Source organism: Myotis daubentonii, chromosome 10 (assembly GCF_963259705.1).
Source record: "Myotis daubentonii chromosome 10, mMyoDau2.1, whole genome shotgun sequence".
In the NCBI taxonomy this organism is placed as follows: domain Eukaryota; kingdom Metazoa; phylum Chordata; class Mammalia; order Chiroptera; family Vespertilionidae; genus Myotis; species Myotis daubentonii.
In genome coordinates this window covers 47,127,212-47,147,943 of record NC_081849.1, presented here as the reverse complement: position 1 = coordinate 47,147,943, position 20,732 = coordinate 47,127,212, and the positions used below count along the sequence as shown (strand labels likewise).

General features: G+C 41.6%; 1 protein-coding gene across 1 annotated transcript; it reads left to right on the top strand.

The window, feature by feature from the left end:
• The first annotated feature begins 753 nt into the window (after window positions 1-753).
• On the top strand, window positions 754-18,448 carry LOC132242926 (lanosterol 14-alpha demethylase). Its single transcript, XM_059712270.1, has 10 exons — window positions 754-1,100; window positions 4,710-4,808; window positions 5,682-5,858; window positions 6,638-6,764; window positions 8,539-8,713; window positions 9,617-9,736; window positions 10,816-11,011; window positions 14,549-14,644; window positions 15,491-15,659; window positions 17,489-18,448. The coding sequence occupies exons 1-10, from the start codon at window positions 927-929 to the stop codon at window positions 17,665-17,667; spliced, it is 1,512 nt and encodes a 503-aa protein (XP_059568253.1). The 5' UTR covers window positions 754-926; the 3' UTR covers window positions 17,668-18,448.
• Window positions 18,449-20,732: the final 2,284 nt, after the last annotated feature.

Below are 20,732 nucleotides of genomic sequence, written 5' to 3'. Positions count from 1 at the left end.
TGAACTGCCGCTAAACGGCCAGAACTAAGTGGGACTTGTTGGCTCAAATAGGTCACGACAGCCTAAAACGTAAAACTTTATTTTGGAAAACCTGTTTCCGTCTAACAACCCAGCACATCTAACAACCAGGACTCGCTCCCTTCCTGGCAGGACGCTAACACCTGTCAGACTTGCTTCGACTGGGGTGAGGTGGGACTACCCTCACCGTCCCACCTGCAGGGCGTAGCGCGCCTCTTTCACAATGTCCTTTACCGTCTGCGTGGGCGGCCTCACCGGGTCCCCGGGACGTGACTGCGGAGCGGGCTCACGGAGGCGGGACCGCGCGCCCCGGCGGGGGCGGTGCCAAGCCGCCGGCCCAGCTGACGCCACATAGGCCGAGATCACCTCAGGCGCGCGGTGCAATCGCAGAGCGCGGCGCCGCCGCCGGCCGCCCCAGCGCAAGCCTGGACGAGATCCCTCCGCCCTCGCGCTCAGATCCCTCCGCCCTCGTCCGGCCGGACCATCGTGTCCCGGCGCCCCGCCTCCAGGGCACACAGGTTGCGGGGGTACACAGGCTGGGGTGTCCCGTAATTCCCAGCGGGTCGTCCCCTCTAAGCTCATGGCCTATTCTTCCTCTGTGCCACCTGCGTCGTGGATGCAGCCCGCTCCTTCAGGTGGTCTCTCCAGGCGTAAGGAGACCGCGGCGTTATAGAGTCCGCGCTCAGGGGCGTGGCCAGCGGCAGGCCCCGCCCCGTTCTGTGACGCACCGGGTGGTGCGCGCGGGAGCCGGGAGTAGGGGGTGGCTCCGGGTTAATTAGAAGATCTGGGGGCCCGGGCCGCCTCCCGACGTCCATCTGCCCGCGCCTCTCGCCCCGTAGATTCGGAGGAGCGGCGCCGACTTCGGTCTCCAGCGGCTCCGGACAACCAAAGCGGCGGCGGCGGCCGGGATGGCCTTGCTGGGCTTACTGCAGGCGGGCGGGTCGGTGCTGGGGCAGGCGATGGAGAAGGTGACGGGCGGCCACCTTCTATCCATGCTACTGATCGCCTGCGCCTTCACGCTCAGCCTGGTCTACCTGCTCCGCCTTGCCACCGGCCACTTCGCACCGCTGCCGGCCGGGGCGGTACGTGCACCCCCAGGGGTCCGGGTCGGGGGGTGTGGCGACTCAGGTGGCGGAAGGGCTAGCGGCGGCGGCGACCTGCGCTCGGCTGGGCGTTGGCGGCGGGCCGCAAGGGATCGGGCGCACGGGGCGGCGGGCGCACCGGGAGTCAGGTGCGAAGGGGACCCTGGGGTGGCCGCCTGCCCTGGCCTTGCGGGCCTTGGGGCTGACGGTCCTGACACTGACGGTGGCCACGTGCCTGGCCCTGGCCGGGGTCGTGCTTGCCGCGTTTGTGATCACAGTGGTTCTGTGCTGGTGCCGGTACCGGTAGCCCCAATGGCCGAGTCGGTATTGAAGGCGGAGGCCATGGCCGAGGCGCTGAGTGCCCTGGTCGCGTGTTTCGGGTCTGATAGGGACCCTGATGGCTATGCTGTTGGCAGCGGTGGCCCTGGTGGCCGTCAACCTGGGGACTGCCCTGGTGTGGCTGTGTGGCTCGGTGTCCTGTGGGCTGTGGCATTGCCCCTGATGGCGACTTAAATCAGTTTTGAAAGACGAGTGTGTGCATTTTGGTAGAATGAGTGACTGGAGTGCTGTGGTGCAGGGACCTTCCTACGATGCTGATAAAAGCATTTTATCTAATTTCGTGGCTTTATCGGCCACTTCTCTATTTGATGAGTGCATCCTTAACCAACCAACAACTAGTAGCTGCCCTGTTCCTGACAATGGAAGGCACAAACTATTGACCAAGTCGTTTTAGAAATAATTTTTGTTTGAACTGTAACAGGCAGTTAGTATTTTTATTTTTCCTTCACATGGGATTTTTTTAAGAAGTGGTATTTGTCTTTGGAAGGATAAGTGGCGTTAGTTTTATTTATTTTTTTTAACTTTACCCGTTTAAAAAATATATGTAATTGATATTTTAGAGAGAGAGGAAGGGAGTGGGATAGAGAGAAAGAAACATAGATGAGAGGGAAACATCATCGATTAGTTGCCTCCTGCACTCTCCCCACAGGGGACCAAGCCCACAACCTGGGCATATGCCCTGACCTGGAATCTAATTGAACTGGTGGCCTCTTGGTTCCTGGCTCATTGCTCCCCGCTGAGTTACACCAGCTGTGCTGCAACATGCTTGTAGCTTTAGTATTTAAGATGGTTGTTACTATTATCCAAAGAGTGAGTTTGGAGTGCGCCTTACTATTTGAGACCACCAACTCTCTGAGGAGTCTTTTCAGTTGCAAGTTTGATTTCTAGGAGACTTAATGTTGTAATCTGCAAGTCTCATTCGAGGTCATCTAAAGTACCTTTTATAGTGAACTAGAGGCTCCGTGCCCGACAGTCGTGCCTGTGCCCTCTTGCAGTCCAGGACCCCCTGGGGGATGTCCGCCTGCCGGCTTAGGTCCACTCCCTGCCTCCAGCCGGCTTCGGGCTGAGCGATGCTCCCCCTGTGAAAACCCACTGATCTCCAGGGGGCAGCTCCTGCGTTGAGCGTCTGCCCCCTGGTGGTCAGTGAGCGTCATAGTGACTGGTCGTTCTACTGTTTGGTTGATTAGCATATTAGGGTTTTATTATATAGGACTAGAGGCCCGGTGCACAAAAATTTGTGCACTCGGAGGGGGGGGGAAGGGGAGGTCCCTCAGCATGGCCTGTGCCCTCTTGCAGTCTGGGACCCCTCGGGAGATAACGACCTGCTGGCTTAGGCCTGCTCCCAGGTGGCAGAGGGCAGGCCCAATCCCTAGGTGCATCCCCTGGTCGGGCTCAGAGCAGGGCTGATTGGGGAATTGGGGCGCTGCCCCCTGTCATGCACAGAGCAGGGCGGATCGGGAGGTTGCGATGCCACCCTCAGTCACGCTCAGGGTAGGGCTGATTGGGGGGTTGGGGCACCGGCCCCTGTCACGCACAGAGCAGGGCCAATCAGGGGGTTGGGGCGCTGCCCCCTGTCACGCACAGAGCAGGGCCAGGGGGTTGGGGAGCTCCCCTCTGTCATGCACTGAGCAGGGCCCATCAGGGGGTTGGGGAGCTCCCCCCTGTCACGCACAGAGCAGGGCGGATCAGGGGGTTGGGGCGCCGCCACTGTCACACTCAGGGCAGGGCTGATGGGGAGGTTATGGCTCTACCCCGTCACACACAGAGCAGGGCCCGTGGGGTGGGGGGGTTGGGGCGCTGCACCCTGTCACACACAGAGCCGCAGGGCGATTAGGGGGTTGGGGAGCTCCCCCCTATCAGGCACAGAGCAGGGCCGATAGGGAGGTTGTGGTCCCGCCTCCTGTCACACACAGAGCCGCAGGGTGATCAGGGGGTTTGGGCGCTGCCCCCTGTCATGCTGATCCCGGTGCGGGGAGACGTCGCGGCTCCGCTGATCCCGGTGCTGGGAGGCATATTACCCTTTTACTATATAGAATAGAGGCCTGGTGCGTGGGTGAGGGCTGGCTGGTTTGCCCTGAAGGGTGTCCCGGATCAGGGTGGTGGTCCCCACTGGGGTGCCTGGCCACAGCCTGGATGAGGGGATGATGGCTGTTTGCAGCTGGTCACATACCCTTCAGGGTGGGGGTCCCCACTGGGGTGCCTGGCCAGTCTGGGTGAGGGGCTGAGGGCTGTTTTCAGGCTGGGACTGAAGCTCCCAACTGCTCCTTTCTTTCTTTTTTTTTTTTTTATTCTGAGCCAGCTTTAGCTCTGAGGCTCCAGCTCTTAGGCCTCCGCTCCTGAAAGCAGGTATCTGGTTTGTTTAGGTTCTACAATCGAAACTCTTTATCAACTTCAGGTCTGAGATCCCAGCTAGCTGAAAGCTGGTTTTTGGGGTTTTGTTTAGCTTCTATTTTTGTAACTATGTTTCAAACTGCCAGCTCAGAGGCCTGCAGTGGCAGGCAGGGAACGTTGGAGTCCTCCGTCACTGAAGCAAGCAAGCCTCATGTTAGTTTCAAGCTGCCTGGCTGCTGGCCGCCATCTTGGCTGGCAGTTAATTTGCATATCTCGCTGATTAGCCAATGGGAAGGGTAGCGGTCGTACGCCAATTACCATGTTTCTCTTTTATTAGATAGGATGCCCAAGAGTTCCTGCTACAGTGGATCTACTCTCTCTTTTAGAATCAGTGGATCTAGTTCATTTGCAGTGAGAGAAGCATGAGATGTGTTTTCTTTACTGATAAAATGTCACTTTTTAAACATTTCCTTTATTTCTGTACCTCAAGTTACTATTTGTCTTTTTCTCTATCTTCTTTAGGCAAGATTCTGGGACTAAAATTGTGAGTGGTCATGGGAGTAAGTGGTGAAGACTCTAAGTTTGACTTTTCCAGTGGTTTTTTTTTTGTTTGTTTTTTTGTTTTCCACTCATGATTAAGAAAGTTGCCTAGAGCCACCAGTAATAGTATTGGATATATTCTGGACAGTGTTCAGCATTTATAATTGCAATGCCTTTGTGTTTGTGTAGTGACATAGCCTATACCATGTGTTGAGTTTCTATTCATGTTACTATGGATATTCCTAAGATATTTACATTTTAGCTGTTCTTTATTACTTTTGATGCTTCATTTTTTGGTAACTTTTTAGTACTAATAGCAAATTTCATTTGTTTGGTTATGAAACTGAATTGGAGTTCTCTCTTAAAATGTGAACTGAAAGTTTTTTGTTTCTCTTGCAGAAAAGTCCACCATACATTTTCTCTCCAATTCCATTCCTTGGGCATGCCATAGCATTTGGGAAAAGTCCAATTGAATTCCTGGAAAATGCATATGAGAAGGTAAGTCTTCCAGATGATTAGAGAAAAAGAAATTAGTGCTTTTCAAACTTTTAAATGGCAGAATGTGGCCAAGCTAGGATTTACATGTGGTTTGATTTCCAAGTCTATACTTTTAGTAGTAGTAGAGTAATAATAATAATAATAATAATAATAATAATAATAATAATGAAATATTTATATAATTTTTATTATGGCCAAGCCATTCTAATATATTTTTCTCTAATCGATAAAATGTACATATAACACATACATATCATATATGTACATGTATATATACTCTAGTTAGTAAAGTCTAATATATATAATATTCTCTAACATATTTATGTTAATTTATTTAATCTTGACAACAGTTCTATGAAGTAGGTGCTATTCCCATTTTTTAGATAAGGGAAGCTGAAGCACGTTGTTGGTGAGATAGTGGTAAAACTACTAAAATTTTGGCATCTTCATATAGCAGGTACTGTAGGAAAGGTCATATCCTTTAGCTACTCTTGTAAATTTGTCTTTAACCAATGGGGGGAAAAAATCTATATTCTCAAAGATACTCATTGTGGAATTGTATATAAGTAAAAAATGGACACATCATCCGTGTGTAATAATGAAAAGAATAGCTAATTACTAACATTATGATATCTGTGTATAAGATCGAAAATATTTTCAATATAAACTGAAAAAAGCAGAATAAAAATTTTTATTTTCCATTTGCAACTGGATGAGCATAATTATAAATTTGGAGAAAGACTGGGGAAGAATTGCATTAAGGTTTATAAATGATTTTATTTTCAACAGTTACTGTTTTATGATTTAAGAAATTAGTGTCTTCATGCTGTGTATCTTTTGGTAACATCAATATGGGTACTTTTTTCTCTTTAGTATGGACCTGTGTTTAGTTTCACAATGGTGGGCAAGACATTCACTTACCTTCTGGGGAGTGATGCTGCTGCACTGCTTTTTAATAGTAAAAATGAAGACCTGAATGCAGAAGATGTCTACAGCCGTCTGACAACACCTGTGTTTGGAAAGGGAGTTGCATATGATGTGCCTAATCCAGTAGGTGACACTGTTATCTTCAAGAAAGATAAATCTATACTATAGTAGTTATAACTAGTAGTGTAATAGTATATACATTTCAAATGTAGAAACAGTTTATTCCTTGGTTCAAAAACTTGAGAATCATGAGATTTAATAGAAGGAAAGCCATGAATAACTGACAAACAATGGGTGTTTTGTTTTATAGTGGCTGGCATGGGCCAAGCAATTTTAAAGGGTGTCCTATACAAAGACATACAATCAATGATGACTTAGCTTGGGAGTTGATTTGAGAGGGTAACAAGAAAAACTATTAGTTGTTTTAGTGTGAATTTATTAAAACTACATTATATTCTAATTAAACTTCTGGAAGATAGTGTCAGTAGGGCATAGAACAGGAGAATATGTGAAGGAACATAAAAATATCGAAGCATATTGGACCTTCGGGAGGTTGCGTTGGCATCTGGGTTGAGTTGGAAGACTAGAAGATAACAGAATAGGAAAAGGGAACCCTAGAGTTAGCTGTGGGAAAGGGTATATAGGAATGACAGGAGTTGGGATACCTAACTTATCATTTGGCTAGGGCCTGCATAACAGGTCTTCTAGGTTACTTCAGATAGATGCATAAGTGTTCTAAGTTTCTCACATCTAGTGTGATTTAAAAAAAATCCTATTAACTATTTTTATTTTTAATTTTTCAGAAGGTTATTTTCTTTGAGTGTTACAGAGTTATAACGCAAATGGATCTTGTGATAAAACAAAATTGTGCTTTAATGCTGTGTACTTTTAATTTTTTTAAGGTTTTCTTGGAGCAGAAGAAAATGTTAAAAAGTGGCCTTAACATAGCACACTTTAGACAGCATGTTTCTATAATTGAAAATGAAACAAAGGAATATTTTCAAAGTTGGGGAGAAAGTGGAGAAAAAAGTAAGGAAAATATTTTGGTTTTGCATTTGTCCTAATATTTCTACTTTTCTATAAATAGGAATGTAAGAATACGTGTGTGTATATAAAAAACAAAGTACAACATAATGTAAAACCACCTTAGATTTCATGGAAAGAACATACTATGATTACCATGGAGTTAAACAGCCTGAGAGGAAGTGATTATTGCTGCTCACTAGCAAAACCTTAAAATGGGTTAATGAACATGTATATCATTCAGTTCATTTATAAAAATAATATAAAAATGGTTCATGATTAGATTATTTTTTAAAAATATATTTTATTGTTTTTTTACAGAGAGGAAAGGAGAGGGATAGAGAGTTAGGAACATCGATGAGAGAGAAACATCGATCAGCTGCCTCCTGCACACCCCCTACTGGGGATGTGCCTGCAACCAAGGTACATGCCCTTGACTGGAATTGAACCTGGGACCCTTGAGTCCGCAGGCCGACACTCTATCCACTGAGCCAAACCGGTTAGGGCCATGATTCGATTTTGAAATAAACAATGTAAAACTTTTGTAAGTTCATTTTAAGATAAATTTTTTTACTCCCAATGTGCAAGTAAAAGTCCAAATGACTTAATTATATATTTAATACCTTATTTATCTATTATTGTATGGGAATGATATATTCTACATAAAAATAAATTTAAGTACATAAGCTTACTTTACCAAAAGTTTGATTTTAGCCTTTTCCAATAAAAATCTTTTAGAATGTATTATATACATCCTTGCATTATATAATGTACTGAATGGTTTGGATATTTCTGGGAACCCAGTCTTTATATTGGGCTGCAGTGTTTCCTCCAGAGACAATTGTCATAGTCATGGCTGGAAGCAACGTCTGCCTGTGGGGCAGTAAGACCTCTGTGTAGGTTACCATGTTCTGGGTCTGGTATTCAGTTCTTTATAATAGGTCCAGGAACTTGATTTAAAAAAAAAAAAAATACACCTGAAGTTGATGTGATATATTTCTAACTATACAAGAAGCGGATTTATACAAGAATGCTAGCTTAAATACAAGTGAGACATAATTACAGCACCAAGAACACCAGAATGTTTCCTGAACTTCTCTTTCTTGGAAAATCTAACTGGAAAGCCAGATGATAATTGGAATTTCATGTGGTGAACATGGAATTAAAGAACATGGCATTGACTTGGTAATTTTTATGACTTAAGGGTCATTCAAATAATGCTTGCCTGATGAATCTGTCCTGTGTTGAGCTATATGAATTGATGATTAGTTAAAATTTCTCATATGTATGTGGTCAAGACTCTAATTTTTAGCTCTGCTCTTCCCACTTTTGACCTGGGAAATAATCCATACTTCATTTTTAGGACTGCTATTCTTTGGAAGCGCCTCTTTATTGTTGTCATATACACTAAATAATCTTTTTGCTGCTTTTGTTATACTGTGGCCTTGAACTGAGACAGCCATACTCAGTTTTATCTTTTCAAGGTGAAGGGCTCATGAGTGAGGTTTGGAGATATGCATTTGTGGCATTGATTTTGGCTGTCCAGAGGGGTGGGGGTGGGGGTGGGGGTGCTTTCCATCTTTTGGTTTCTTGCCTCTCTTTGTTTTGCTGGTAAGGTAGTCACAAAGCTGTCTACAAGCTTTTTTGATGGTATGAATAGGACCTTGTTGGTTTTTGAGTTTTTATTCTCACTTTTCCTTCACAATTTTATATCTCTAATAAAACAACATTTCAAAAGCAGTTTTGGTAATATTAATGGGAATGACCTTTTTCTCTCCAGATTTGTTTGAAGCTCTTTCTGAGCTCATAATTTTAACAGCTAGCCATTGTTTACATGGAAAGGAAATCAGAAGTCAACTCAATGAGAAGGTGGCACAGCTGTATGCAGATTTGGATGGAGGTTTTAGCCATGCAGCCTGGCTGTTGCCAGGTTGGCTCCCTTTGCCTAGTTTCAGGTATGGATAAAGAAACACCTGGGGTGATTTAACTTTGTATAATTACTGTAGTGTTAACAAAGATAAACATTAAACAAATTGAAGTACAAATTGGCAGTTACAAAATAGTCACAGGATATACAGTACAGCATAGGGAATATAGTCAATAATCTATATATATAAAAGCCTAAGCGACCAGCCATTAACTATGATGCACACTGACCACCAGGGGCCAGACACTCAATGCAGTAGCAAAAACAACAGGCATGGATACATGGAACAGACTGATGAATCTCAGAGGGAGGGGGGAGGGTGGGAAAAGGTTAACCAAAGATTTTATATGCATATGCATACTAGAGGCCCTTGGCCTGGCCTGTGGGGAGTAAAAATCCCCTTGGCCTGCCCTGCGGGGATTGGGCCGAAACTGTCTCTCTCACATCCCCTGAGTAGTCCCAGATTGCGAGAGGGTGCAGGCCAGGCCGAGGGATCCCACTGGTGTACGAATCCATGCACTGGGTCTCTAGTCTATATATATAAAAACCTAAGTGACCGAATGTCCAGTCGACCTGTCACTTTGACGCGCACTGACCACCAGGGGGCAGCTCCTGTGTTGAGCATCTGCCCCTGGTGGTCAGTGCGTGTCATAGCGACTGGTTGACCGGTTGTTCCGGTCATTCCGCCGTTCAGTTGCTGGGCTTTTATGTATAGGATAACATACTTTTTGCTCTGAGTGACCCTAGAAATTCCTAAAACTATATGATTTTTGTGATGTCTTTTTTCCCCTTGTTTCTGAGTTTTATCAGATATTTTAGAGTCATTAAAGCTAAAGTTTCTTTACGCTAGGTCCTGGTTATTTTCAAAAGGAATTTGGTGCCAGAAAGTATTGCTTTATTGTTTGAAATTATTTTCATCTTTGAATTACAGACGCAGAGACAGAGCTCATCGAGAGATCAAGAGTATTTTTTATAAGGCAATCCAGAAACGCAGACAGTCAGAAGAAAAAATTGATGACATTCTCCAAACTTTATTAGATTCTACTTACAAGTAAGAGCTGTTTAGATCATATATTAAGCTGAAGCAGGAGATTACACATTAAAACATAGTTAAATAATATGTCTCCATGATGCTGCCTGACTGATATGGCCCAGTGGTTGAGCGTCAACCTATGAACCAGGAGGTCACAGCACATGCCTGAGTTGTGGGGTTTCGATCCCCAGTGGGGGCCATGCAGGAGGCAGCTGACCCATGATTCTCTCTCATCATTGATGTTTCTCTCTCTCTCTCCCCATCCCTTCCTCTGAAATCAGTAAAAAAATACATATTTTTAAAAAGTCATGATGCTGCAAAATTAGTAACTATGACTTTTGTAGTTTTTTTTTTTTTTTTTTAACACATTGTATGCGGGAAACATATACGTTCTACCAGTGTAGTAGAGCGCGGGACACGTATTAATAACTTTTTTATAGACTAGCGGTAGAATGCGGGTAACGTATAAATACGTAAACTAAAGTTATCATAATTTTACTGAACGTTGCCATTTGCGCAAAAAATTAGCAAAAATGGCCCGCGCCACCTGTTAGCGCGCGATAAAAACTACCCGCAAACAATGTGTTAATATATTTGTATTGATTTCAGAGAGGAAGGGAGAGGGAGATAGAGATAGGAATGTCAGTGATGGGAGAGAATCATGGATCAGTTGCCTCCTGTACACCCTCTACCGGGGATTGAGCCTGCAACCTGGGCATGTGCCCTTGACCGTAATTGAACCCGGACCCTTCAGTCTGCAGGCCGATGCTCTTATCCACTGAGCCAAACCGGCTGGGGCTGACATTTGTAGTTTATGGATGCGACATAAATGACTGGGATTCCATGTCTTATTGGCATCCCAGAGATTACGCATGGTGAAAAATTTGGTAGGAAATTGCAATTAAGTGTTTGTAATCTAAATCATATTTTCTATTGGTCTTTCTCTTTTGACTAATAGATAAAATTCTGACTTCTGATGCACAAATACAAGAAACCATTATACCTGACAAATTTTTTCATTATAACCCTTTTTTTAAAGGTTGAGGTGTGAAATGTGTCTGCCAAAATGTTACATTTGTGTGTGGTTCATTCTGTAGGGATGGGCATCCTTTGACGGATGACGAAGTAGCAGGCATGCTCATTGGACTGCTCTTGGCAGGGCAGCACACATCCTCAACTACTAGTGCCTGGATGGGCTTCTTTTTGGCCAGAGACAAGACACTTCAAGAAAAATGTTATTTAGAACAGAAAGCAGTCTGTGGAGAAAATCTGCCTCCTTTAACTTATGACCAGGTTTGTTGGATCGTTATTTTTATTGCTGCCTTATTTGAATATCTGTGGCTAACTTTTAAAGGGGACAATTTGAGTAACAAAAGCAAAAATAAACATGGCACATTAAACTAAAAAGATTTTGCACAGTTAAGGAAAACATCAATAAAACAAGACAACCTACTGAATGGCCGAAGATACTTGCAGGTGATACATTCAATAAAGGGTTAATAACCTAAATTTTTGAAATAACATCCTAAGTAATTGGTGTAGCCATTTTGAAAAACAGTATGGAGATGCCTTAAAATTTAAAAGTAGAGCTGTCATATAAGACTGAGCAATATTCTAAGTATTTATCAGAAGAAAACAAAAACACTAATTTGAAAAGATACGGGGACCTCTATTTTCACTGTAGCATTATTTATAGTAGCCAGCATATGGAAGCAACTTAGGTGTCTATCAATAGATAAATGGCTAAAGAAGATGTAGCACCTACATACAATGGAATAATACTCAGCAAAAAAAGAATAAAGAATGAAATATTGCCATTTGTGACAAGAGGGTATTTGATGAACCGAGAGGGTATTGTGCTAAGTGAAATAAGCCAGAGAAAGACAAATACCATATGATTTCACTTATATGTAGAATCTACAAAAACAAACGAGTTAACAACTAAAAAACCAGACCCATAGATATAGAGAGCAAATGATGGTTATCAAAGAAGATGGGATGGGGATAGATGAAAAGAATTTTTAAAAAATAGAATATAAAAAATAAAGGGGACAATTTGAGAGTTTCTGTGTACTATAGATTAATTTGCTTACTGTCTTTTGTTTTTTGAAAATTTCCCAGAAATGTCCTAATGTTAGATTTGGCTTGCTAATATTTTGTTGAGGATTTTTGCATCTGTGTTTATACGGGATATTGATCTGTAGTTTTATTTTTATTTATTTATTTATTTTTTAATTAAATCTTTATTGTTCAGATTATTACATTTGTTCCTTTTTTTCCCCCCCCATAACTCCCCTCCTCCCAGTTCCCGCCCCACCCTCCGCCCTCACTCCCCACCCACTGTCCTCATCCATAGGTGCATGATTTTTGTCCAGTCTCTTCCCGAATCTCCCACACCCCTTTCCCCCCCAAGAATAGTTAGTCCATTCCCTTTCTATGTCCCTGATTCTATTATAATCACCAGTTCATTCTGTTCATCAGATTATTTATTCACTTGATTCTTAGATTCACTTGTTGATAGATGCATATTTGTTGTTCATAATTTGTATCTTTACCTTTTTCTTCCTCTTCCTCTTCCTCTTCTTAAAGGATACCTTTCAGCATTTCATATAATCCTGGTTTGGTGGTGATGAACTCCTTTAGCTTTTCCTTATCTGTGAAGCTCTTTATCTGACCTTCAATTCTGAATGATAGCTTTGCTGGATAAAGTAATCTTGGTTGTAGGTTCTTGGTATTCATCACTTTGAATATTTCTTGCCATTCCCTTCTGGCCTGCAAAGTTTCTGTTGAGAAATCAGCTGACAGTCGTATGGGTAATCCCTTGTAGGTAACTGGGTTTCTTTCTCTTGCTGCTTTTAAGATTCTCTCTTTGTCTTTTGCTCTTGGCATTTTAATTATGATGTGTCTTGGTGTGGTCCTCTTTGGATTCCTTTTGTTTGGGGTTCTCTGCACTTCTTGGACCTGTAAGTCCATTTCTTTCACCAGGTGGGGGAAGTTTTCTGTCATTATTTCTTCAAATAGGTTTTCAATATCTTGCTCTCTCTCATCTTCTGGCACCCCTATAATTCTGATGTTGGTACGCTTGAAGCTGTCCCAGAGGCTCCTTACACTATCCTCGCATTTTTGGATTCTTTTTTCATTTTGCTTTTCCGGTTGGGTGTTTTTTGCTTCCTCGCATTTCAAATTATTGACTTGATTCTTGCGCTCCTCTGGTCTGCTGTCGGGAGTCTGTATAATATTCGTTATTTCAGTCCGTGTATGCTTAATTTCTAGTTGGTTCCCCAATATAACATCGAGGGTCTCATTAGTTTTGTTGTAGATCTCATTAAGTTTATCGGCGGCTTCTAAACAGTTCTTGAGAGACCTTAAAAGTGTGGTTCTGAACTCTATATCTTCCATTGACAATTTTGTCCTGTTTCTTTGTCTCTGCATTTTGTTATGCTTCCTTGGTGCACCCCCTAGTGGTCTTTGTTCGCAGTCTTATAGTTAAACCTTGATTGTTGTAGCTAATCCCAGGGAGGGTTTGACCTCCAGGCCAAGTGGCTATGAGAATCAGCTGTGTCAGCAGTGAGAGAACTTCTGTCCTCTAGGGAGGCGCTAATCTAGCCTTTGCCTGAGGCTATCCGGCAAATGCCTCTGTGCAGGGCTTGGGTAGGGCGGGTCGCACAGGATCAACAGCGTGGGCCGGAGAGAGCAGTTATGGCGGCTCTCAGTCCTGTCCCCAGGGGCTCTGCCTCTCTGAGTCCCAGCACCCGCTGCAAAGCTGGGAGAGAAAGCTGCACTCGCTCTGACCGAAGCCAGACAGTCCCGCTTCTCCTGTTTGAGTCTGGGTCCCTAAAGACTCGCCTGTATCTGGAGCTCAGAGTCTGCGGCTCCCTCCCGATTGAAAACGCCAACCACGCCCTCCGCCGCCAGCCTGCTCCGCGCACTCTGCACCTCAGAATTTGACTTCAGCACTGCGCCTCCTCTGAGTGTCCGTGTGCGTTTCTCTTTCCTCCTAGTTGTAGGACTTCCACTCAGCCAGCGTTCCTGTGGTTCTGGGTGGTGTCCCTTCCGTCTTTTAGTTTTACTTTTGAAGTAGTTGTTCAAAGCAGCAAACTCCGGCGTTAACCTATGCCGCCATCTTGGTTCTATCTGATCTGTAGTTTTAATATGATGTCTTTGATAGATTTGCTATCAGTAATACACATCTCATAGAATGAGTTTGGAAATGTTCTCTTTTATTTTTTGAAGAGTTTATGAAGGGTTGGTGGTAATTCTTTCTTACATGTCTAATAGATTTCACCAGAGAAGCCCTGTATATGCTTTTTTTTGTTGTAAGTTTTTTGATTACTAATTCAATCTCTTTGGTGCAGGTTTATTCATATGTCCTGCTTCTTTTTGAATCAGTTTTGGTAGTTTGTGTTTTTCTAGGAATACATCCATTTTATCTAGATCACCTAATCTGATGGCATACAATTGTTATAGTATTCTCTTAAAATTCTTGTAAGGTCTCCTCTTTCATTTCTGATTTATATATAATGCTTAATTTATATATAATTCACATACTATAAAATCTATTCCTTTAAAGTATATAATTTACTGGTTTTTAAAATATACTCATAGTTGTAAAATCACAATTTTAGAACATTTACATCACTTCCAAAAGAAAGCCAATACACGTTAGCAGTTACTCTCCATTTTCCCTGTGCCCTTGAAATAACCCAGAAAAAAATAATTTTAACTTAACTAAATAAAATAAATTTTAATTTATAAAATAATATTTAAGTTAAAATACTGTTAAAGTATGTTAAATATTTGTAAAATTCAGGAAATGCTTTTTCTTTTCAGCTTAAGGATCTAAATTTACTTGATCGCTGTATAAAAGAAACGTTAAGACTTCGACCTCCTATAATGACTATGATGAGAATGGCCAAAACTCCTCAGGTGAGGCTCTTGGTTAGATATCCCCTTATATGTCTTCAATTTTAATTTACCAAAGAGATGATTTCCAGAAAGAGAATTTTTTAAATTAAAAAAGTAGGATAATAATCACTTCTAGCCAATTTTCAAGTTTATATATTCTAAATACATAAATATTTTCATATAATTGCAGAGTTAGTCTGTTCCCTGCATTTTTAATTATTTGAGATTTTTTTTTAATGGAAATATATTTTTATCTTATTTTTAAAATAACATTTTTATAATTCTAACTATATAAAAGTCTAAAAATCAGATTATGGAAAGACTCTTTGAAATCCCACTTTTCCCTCTGAGGCATTATGACCTTTTTTGTGTATATACTTGTAGTCCAATTTTGGATCATTTGGAAATCATCTTGAGTTAAAATAATTTTCTGCTGGCCTATCATCCTGCTAGTTTTTAAATCTGATGTATATTAATGCTGTATTGCACAATGACCTGATTTTTTTGTAGAATATTTTTATTTATTTATTTTTTTGTTTTAAATATATTTTATTGATTTTTTACAGAGAGGAAGGGAGAGGGATAGAGAGTTAGAAACATCGATGAGAGAGTAACATCGATCAGCTGCCTCCTGCACGCCCCCTACTGGGGATATGCCCACAACCAAGGTACATGCCCCTGACTGGAATCGAACCTGGGACCCTTGAGTCTGCAGGCTGACGATCTATGCACTGAACCAAACCGGTTAGGGCTAGAATATTTTAAAATTATCTAATGAGTCAGCTGGGGAAAAGGAGACATGTAATACTTTAAACAATTAAATAAATACATAAATAATCTAATGAAATATTTTGCTTTCATTTGTAGATTGTGGCAGGGTATACCATTCCTCCAGGACATCAGGTGTGTGTTTCTCCCACTGTCAATCAAAGACTTAAAGACTCATGGAGTGAACGTCTGCACTTTAATCCTGATCGCTACTTACAGGACAATCCAGCATCAGGAGAGAAATTTGCCTATGTGCCATTTGGAGCTGGTAAGATGATTATATTTTACATTTGAAATGTTTGTTCTGATAACAAGTTGTCAGAAGTTACCAGAACAAAAATAACCCATGTGAATTTTATTTACAAGTATCTTTCCCTTTCCTAATAGGGATATTTTTGCAAATGTGTGGGGATTTTTTCCCATACCAGTTCTCTGCGGACACTATCTGAGTTCCTATAATTCAGTTCAGTTCTGACATTCTCTACCTGGGGGTGGTTAGTACAGGCCCAATTGGTTAAAGGCTCGGTTCCACAAGACTGCTCCCTTTTCCCCCACTTCAGCTACAATTAATTGCAAGTCCAGTTGTCACCTGACTAACTGGTTCCAACCCATCATTTGTTGGAAGGGCTCACAGAATCCAGAAAACAATTTACTTAGTAGACCAAAGATACAACTCAGGAACAGCCTGATTGAAGAGATGCATAGAGCAAGGTATGGGAGAAGGGGCACAGAGCTTCCATGCCCTCTGGGTATGCCACCTCCCAGCACCTCCAGGTGTTCACCAACCTGGAAACTCTCTGAACACCCTTGTATTTTTTTTTTTTTTTTAACACCCTTGTATTTTAAGGATTTTTATTGAGGCTTCATCACAAAGGCATACTTGATTAAAATCATTTGTCATTTAGAATTAATGCAACCTCCAGCCTCTCTCCCTCCTGGAAGTCAGGGGGTAGGACTGAAAGTTGCAATCCTTTTATCATTTGGTTGGTTCCCCTGGCAGTCAGCCTCCATCCTGAGGGGCTCTCCAAAAGTCACCTCATTAACAAACTCAGGTGTGGCTGAAAGGGGCCTCCCTCCCTCCCCCTCCCCCCAGCCCCACCTCCTGGTTGAACTCCCGGACAACTCCTGGTACAGGGGACAACTTGCATACTACACTTTTATTATATAGGATAGGATTACAGTATCACAGTTGCTGTACCTGTAGTATTGAAGTCAGATTTGAAGTCAGTTTAGTCCTCCAACTTGTTTTTTTCCAGGATGGCTTTGGATATCCTAGGTCCCTTTGTATTTTCATATGCATTTTAGAATCAGCTTATCAGTTCTTATGAGTATATGACCTTTCATATTTTGATCTCAGTATGTGTTGCTATTTTGGGTTTATTAAAAGCCTTTTTCTTCCACTGTCATTTGTAAAGGCATATAAAGTTTTGTTTGGAATGTTTATATTGACTTTTAACTAGGATTCTCTTGGGAGAGGAGCTAAGAATATTCTAGTATATTGCCAAACTAGATTAGCGTCATATATTTCAAACCATCATATATTTAACCTAGATAGATGTTAAGTTTCAAAAAAGGTGATTGGAAAAGTCATATAATTAATTACCCAAGTGCTGTTTCCCCTAAAAATAGATGTTGAAAATCTCCTGAGATTTTTATTAACTATTTATATTCTTTTTATTTTATTATTTTAATTCTCACCTGAGGATATGTGTGTTTTTTAATTGACTTTAGAGAGAGAGAGGGAGAGGTAAAGAGACCGAAAGAGAGAAACATTGATGTGAGGAAGAAACATTGATTGGCTGCCTCCTAAAGCTGCCCCTACTGGGAAATCAAATTCACTTGTGATGAAGCCTCAACAAGTACGTGTGCTTTGACTGGGAATCAAACCTTTGACCCCTCGGTGCATGGGAGGATGCTCCAACCGAGTGAGCCACACTGGCCAGGGCTATATTGTTTTATGTGAAAAGAATGTCATCTTTTTATTATATCTGCATATCTGCCCTTCACCTAAACTGTAGTTAAACAGATTTCATCACTCCAGGCTAAAAGAAGCGAGAAAGAATTCAACTGATTCTTAACGAAAAATTTTTTTTACAGGGCGTCATCGTTGTATTGGGGAGAATTTTGCTTATGTGCAAATCAAGACAATTTGGTCCACTATGCTTCGTTTATATGAATTTGATCTCATTGATGGATATTTTCCCACTGTGAATTATACAACCATGATTCACACCCCTGAAAACCCAATTATCCGATACAAACGAAGATCAAAATGAAAAATGCTGCAAGGAATACCTGAAACATCACTGTAAACAGCAAAAGCATTTGAAGAGAATGAAGTTGATGAAACAACTTACTCTCTTTTGAGTGTGTTACTTTAAAAGACAGCCAACTTAACGGTTTTTATATTTTAACTGAATGGTTCCATAAAATTTAATGGCATTTCAGGCATTTCTTAATACTTTTATGATGGATATTTCTTACATATGCTTTATTTAAGGAAATCAAGCTACTTAGTAAAAAGTTGTTTAGGGGACCTTGGTTATTGGCAGATTCTAAATAACACAATTTCCAGGTATTTATTTTAAGAGCATACCTAGCTCTTGGTAAGTTAAGTTCAGGATATTCAAATCTTGGACTAGATCTGCAAGTATAAAAGCCAAATGAGATACTTGGAAGCCTTAGGTTATTTATTCATTTCCTGTGTAATGTTTGGGTGTGTGAGGATAGGTAAGTAGGGGATAAACTCACATTTAAAGCCTTGGATGATGAAAAAGAATCCTGTTGTTTTGGTATGATGAAAATTAGCAGTGATGGAGCTTTGTTGTAGAAAAAGATGTCTTTAGGAAGTACTGTCTTTTAGGAAATTGAGGGATATGTATGGTAATTACGTTTCCTAAAAAAGAATATAATTATTCTAAAGACTGCTTGCATTAACTTGATCTAATTACTAAATATTTCATTTACTTGATAAATTTGTATCTGGTTCTACATGGTCACACATCTGTGTGAAAATCCAAAATAAAGTCCCTAAGGGATAATTTTTGTTCTCTTTGGCTCAAGGTGGTTCCTGGCTTCCTCTCCAGAATCTACTTGGGGATGTTTCTGTTACTAGTTCTGTTTATTAAAATTTAATTTAGGTCAGTAAGGTGTGTTTTGTGTTTTTTGTTTTTGTTTTTAATACAAAATCTGAGGTCAGGGAACTCTGGCTTTAAGATAAGGATAATATGAAGCTGGGTCCTTGAGAGTAGGATCATTGGCCATATTACGTGAAGGCTGTGTTCAAGAATCAACTCAAATTCTAACTGGGGGCCTATAATTTGGCCACATTACTGTTTTTTAAATAAGGACAAAATATTTCCCCCTATAAGTTCTGTTTAAGAGGCTGGAGGACTCATATAAACTATCTCTGCTGTTAGTTTTCCACATTTAAAATTATCTTTGAGAAAAATATAGTATAGTCTATATTCACGAACTGTAAAGCATGTGTGTTTTAGTGAGTAGAATTCAGGAATCTACAAACTTGGATGGAAAAAAAAATTACATCCTTATTTGTACTGTATTCAAATTTAGGCAACAAACCACATTAGTAATAGCAGTACCATGACTGTGAACAGAAGTCACAGTTATTTTCATATCACATTATAGTGGTTGTAGATCTTAAAGTTCTTTTACTCTCGTCACTACTTTGAAATTATGGCAATTGTTAGATCTGCTAGATCTTATGTCTTCAAACTTACATGTTATATCACACATTTAAAAAGATTTGATTACTATATAATTGGTTTCCTTTATAGTTTAGTTTAGACTCTAGTAAATTAGTTTTTAATCATAGACTATGTGTTGGTAAGCATTAACAAGTCGATGGCAGAGGCCTAATGTCGTAGAGGGCTGATGGTCAGTGGAAGGGAACAGAATGATCAGAGCACTTGTCCATCTCCTCCTTTCTCAGAGCAAAACAGCCTTGAATGGCAAACTATGAAAGGTTTTACCCACAATCCTTACTTTCAGATATCTGCTTTAGAATACAGTTGTTGTTCCTATAACTTTGATCAGAACCCAGCTGCTAATTGGAAAAATTTAGGTACTGTGAAATCTTCAAGAATGTAGAATTTGTTTCCATAGCTTGTTTGTGTTGGTATAAATTCTAGAATACCCAATGGTAAAACAAAAATCTGGTTATAAGCATCAAATAGTACTTATTCTTGCTGTTTTAGTGAGTTGCTATGTTATCAGGGAGGACTCTTAATTAAGAAAACATTTTTATATCTCTGAGAGATTCCCATTATGGATTTGGCTTAGCAGAAACACACTTTCATTCTATTTGTGGTGAATAAAGTTTAAGATTATTTGAGTTAAATGAGAGCTGCATCATCTCAACGGCCATGGCGTTTTGAGGGCACACCTTTGACCACAAGTAACAATAAAATTAATAGAGCAAATAATAGAGAAAAATACCAATATAGCTTTTAAAATATCCTATATAATAAAAGCATAATATGCAAAATTGTACGCCTTCCATGTTCTGCACTGACCACCAGGGGGCAGCGCAGAACATGGCGGGCTTAGGTGACATGGCGCTGGCAGCAGGCAGCAGTGGAGGCACTGCTGGTCCTGATAGGCCCTGATAAGAGCGGGACTGCAGCGGGATGGTGGAAGCAGGTGAGCGGGCAGCGCCAGGCCAAGGCAGGTGTGAGTGGGGCCCATTTGCCCTGCTGATGGCCCAGCAGATGGCGACTGGCGGCGGTGGGGGGCAGGGCTGCCACCCGGCTCCCAGGAGCTGAGGGAGCCCGATGACTCAGGCAAAGGGGGGTGCGCAAGGGCCTGGGGGCCCAGAGGTCAGCTGGGACCTGCCTTTCCACGTCAGACACTCGTGCTTTGATCTTCGATCACCAGCTAGGCCTAGGCACTGCACCCGTACATGAATTTTGTGCACCAGGCCTCTAGTATATATAGATGTAAAGTTGAAAAATAGGCACATGGAAAATTCTTCCTCAATAGAGGGAGAGATAAATCCCAATGGTATCTATAAGATTAGGACAACTTTCTGAATCTCCAAGTCCTACATATTTCTAGTAAGTAATGAGGTGATATGCACTGCTGCAGACTGAATGTTTGTCTCCCCCCACCCCCAAATTCATGTTGAAACAATCTCCAATTTATTGGTATTCAGAAGTGGGGATTTGTGGGGTGACTGTATCATGGGGGATCTCTCATGGACAGCTATATTGGTATTTTAAAAAGCTATACTGGTATTTTCCTCTATTTATTTGCTCTTTTTTATAAAAGATGGCAGTCTATGAACGAGGAAGCAGGCCCTCACCAGTCACTATATCTGTTG